The 3,373-nt window shown below is 63.0% G+C and overlaps 2 protein-coding genes across 2 annotated transcripts in view; one reads left to right on the top strand and one right to left on the bottom strand.

The window, feature by feature from the left end:
- Positions 1 to 146, top strand: part of GPR153 (G protein-coupled receptor 153) — a 4,849-nt gene extending 4,703 nt beyond the window's left edge. Inside the window, exon 6 of the mRNA XM_008567023.1 lies at positions 27 to 146. Within this exon, the coding sequence (XP_008565245.1) occupies positions 27 to 146 (120 nt within the window). The remainder of the gene's footprint in view (positions 1 to 26) is intronic.
- A 2,851-nt stretch (positions 147 to 2,997) lies between these two features.
- The window catches only part of HES3 (hes family bHLH transcription factor 3), a 2,809-nt gene continuing 2,433 nt past the window's right edge, over positions 2,998 to 3,373 (bottom strand). The window contains exon 4 of the mRNA XM_008567024.1: positions 2,998 to 3,369. Within this exon, the coding sequence (XP_008565246.1) occupies positions 2,998 to 3,369 (372 nt within the window). The remainder of the gene's footprint in view (positions 3,370 to 3,373) is intronic.

A 3,373-nucleotide genomic window follows, 5' to 3' on the forward strand; every position in this document is an offset into this window, starting at 1 on the left:
CCGGCCTGAGCGGGTCATGGGGCGAGCCCGGGGGTCTGCGCGCGGCGGGCGGCGGCGGCGGCAGCACCAGCAGCTTCCTGAGCTCGCCCTCCGAATCCTCGGGCTACGTCACGCTGCACTCGGACTCACTGGGCTCGGCGTCCTAGGGCCCACAGACGCCAGACAGGCCGGGCCGCCCGCGAGGGCCACAGCACCAAAGATGCCACCGCTGTCCCGCACGCAGACACGTGTCACCCCTCCCGGGAATGGGGGGCGGCGAGCTCAGCGCCTCTGTGTACCGGTTCCTCCCTGTCGGCATTGCCTTGGGACGGGGAATGACTGTCCTGGACCAGCCCAGCCTCTGGGCTTGGGTAGTGAGTGACGTCCGCACGTCCGGCTGCACCTTCCCCAGCCCTGAGCAGCTGGGCTGGGGGTGCAGGGAACCCTGGGACAGAGTCACCATCAGACAACAAATTCCTGCCTCTGAGGAGCGGGAGCCAGAAGCCACTGGATCGCACACGGCTTCCCACTCTGCACTGCAACTGCCACCTCAGGGGGTTGGGGTGCAGAGGGTCTCTAAGCACAGGGGTCTTTAGGACCCAAACAAGCTCTCCCAGCAGGTGTCCCTGCTTCTCACCTGTTCTGCCTCAGCTTCCCTATCTGTGATGAGCAGGTGACCGACCATGTTAATTCTCAGGGCTGTTTGAAGAAGTCTCCTGGTCCGTATGCCCTGGCCATTGAGTGGGCCGTGTGTGAGAGGTGTCTAGGGCCCTCTGTGGGTCCTTTGTGGGGTCAGTCTCCAGCATGTGGCCTGGTGGGGTCCCCCCAGGCCTAGGGCCTCCCACTCTTGGTGCCCCTTGCCCCCTTGGGAATGCACCCTCCACCCCAGCGAAGCACAGCACTTTTGCACCATCACTATTTGCATCACAGCCACCTTGACCACCATCAGTGTCCCCACCCTCATTACTGCACCATCGTTGCCTGTCCTGCCACATTGGCCACCTCTACGACTCCCACTGTAGAGGTTGTGGGTACATGGTGTAGACGATTAAAGCAAAGGAGGAGTAGGCTTCCTTATCCCAGTACCCATCCCTAGCCTCACCCCCAACCTATGCAGGCCTGGTCAAAAAGGGATCCTGGCTTAGAGGCTTCCCAGGTTCTGGGGTCAAGGCCTGGCCCCTGGTGACGGTCCTCCCCTCTAGGGGCAGGGCCTTCCTTTGCTCTCCCTCCTGTGCAGACCCCTTGCAGGCCTGGCTTTGCCATGGGCCTTGGGTCTTCCTGACCTTGGGCTGGAGGAACAGGGCAACTGCAGATGCTGTCTCCAACTGGCCCCTGCCTCCATGCAGTGGCCCCTCAATGTGAAAACCTGGAGCAGGTTCCAAGGCCAGCACAGAGCCAGCCTGTGCCCTGTTCCCTCTGCCCCTCAGATGGCCAAGTCTATATCACCCTGCAGACAGTGTCCCAATCCCAGAAGAGGGTGTGGGGGGTGCTGTCCAACTCTGTTATGGCTTTAGAGGGTCCCTCCAATCCCCAGCTGTGGGGAAACTGGAGGATGAGCTGACCACAGGTAAGCAAGGCAGGGGACTGCAGTCCAGCCTGGGCCATGGGAGGGGCCACCTCTGGCCAATACTGCTGTGCCTTCAAGCACCGTCATGTCACATGGGGGCAGAGGTCACCAGGTAGCCACTGTCTCCCCCTCACCTTGTCACCTTGGGTTTTCACTGTTTATTTCATATCCAACAGCAGTACTTGCAGGGGGATGTAGACCCCTGTGAAGTCCCTTCAGTCCTGGTTTTTACAAACATAAAGGGGAGGAGTCAAGGTGTCAGGTCCCCGTACTGGCCAGCCACCAAAAAGTAAAAATAAAAGGGAGGACCCCAAGCGGAGGACCCTGGGGCCTGGGATTCTCTCCCGCACTGTCCAGCCTGCAGGCCTGTGTGCTGCGTTTATAAGGAGCTTGACCATGGGCTTCCTGGGGAGGGAGCTGTCGTCTTCCCACCACTCAGCCCAGAGCCAGGGATCCGTTTGTAGTTTTTTGACAACTGAGCATTTCTCTTCTGTACAGGACCCAATAAAACTTCCTTATGATTTTCACCTAGCATTCGGCAGCTGGTTTCATGGAAACACCCTTCTAGAACCTAACAGCTGTGCTGGCCAGCTGCCCTCAAACGTCTCTCACTGTGGAACCTGAATTCCTCCTCTAGTGCGCCATTATTTGGATTTGAGCCCCTTCTTCAGGAAGGTGCTCCGAGGTCACCCAGCGAGTGAGACGGACCTGGAGCGGCAATAGGATGAAGCGGTAGGGTGGGCACCAAAGCCCACCAGTTGGAGGAAAGACCCTATTAGCGCGGGTGGCAACCACTGCTCCCAAGACGGCGTCGGCCACTGTGAGCTTGATTCAGGAGAGCGAGCAGGGCAGGACAGTTGGGACAGGGCCTGGGGAACACCGGACCTGGGCCCCAGTCCCTCCTGGGGGTCCCCACGCTGGAATTCGGAGGCCACACCTTTGGGTCCGCGGTGCACGGCCGCCACCTGGCGGCCAGCGGAGGGTTTCGTCCCGGCCTCGCCGCGGGGAGCTGAGACGCGAGGGGAACCCGGGACCCCGGGACCCCGGGACCCCTGCCCTCGCTCCGGAGAGCCTGCTGGGTGGGGCGCGGGAGCCGGGCCGCCGAGGCACCGTGGATCCTTCTCCCCGCGGTCGGACCAGGACGGGTTTAACACACGGGCAGGGCAGGGGCAGCCCCAGATGGGAAGTGTTTTATGGAAAGTTGGGATTTGTGGCTCAAAGACATCGTGGGAGAAATCGGAGCCTTTGCGGCCTCTTTATTCCCACGTCGCAGGTTCGCACCGTCTTTATTCTGAATTAGCAGCTGGCGGGAGGAGGCGCGAAGATCTCTGACCCTGCCCCCAGGCTGCCCCTCGAGGGCCGGGACCCCGGGTTACAGGCGCAGGGGCAGAGAAACTGACTGGGGACCTGCCACATGCAAGTCCCAGCGGAGCCATGACTTCATTTATGGACTAATAAACAGGCGCGGGGCTCTGCGTGGGCTCCCCGGAGGGCGGGCCGCGGGTCTCCGCCGAGCAGAAGCGGGCCCGTCCCACGAGAGGCGCCCGGGTCCTCCCCAGGACCTGCTTGGGGCGGGGACCCTGCGAGGCGGGGTCGCTCGGGTGGGACTTCTGAGAAGGGAGGCCGGGCGGGGCGCGCCGCGTGCTGCGGGGGTGGGGGTCGGCGGAGGCCGGGAGGGTCCCCGTGGGGTGGGCTGGGGCCCCTCGGCGGCGGGGCGGGGCCCTGTGCGCTTTGTGCCGGTGGGAACCGGGCGCCCGCGGCCCGCTGAATGGGCCGGGGCGGAGCTGCGATTCTCCTCGCTGCGAGGGGTCCGCTCTGAGCCGCTGA

The sequence above is a fragment of the Galeopterus variegatus genome, unplaced genomic scaffold, assembly GCF_000696425.1.
Source record: "Galeopterus variegatus unplaced genomic scaffold, G_variegatus-3.0.2 Scaffold284, whole genome shotgun sequence".
Lineage (NCBI taxonomy): Eukaryota > Metazoa > Chordata > Mammalia > Dermoptera > Cynocephalidae > Galeopterus > Galeopterus variegatus.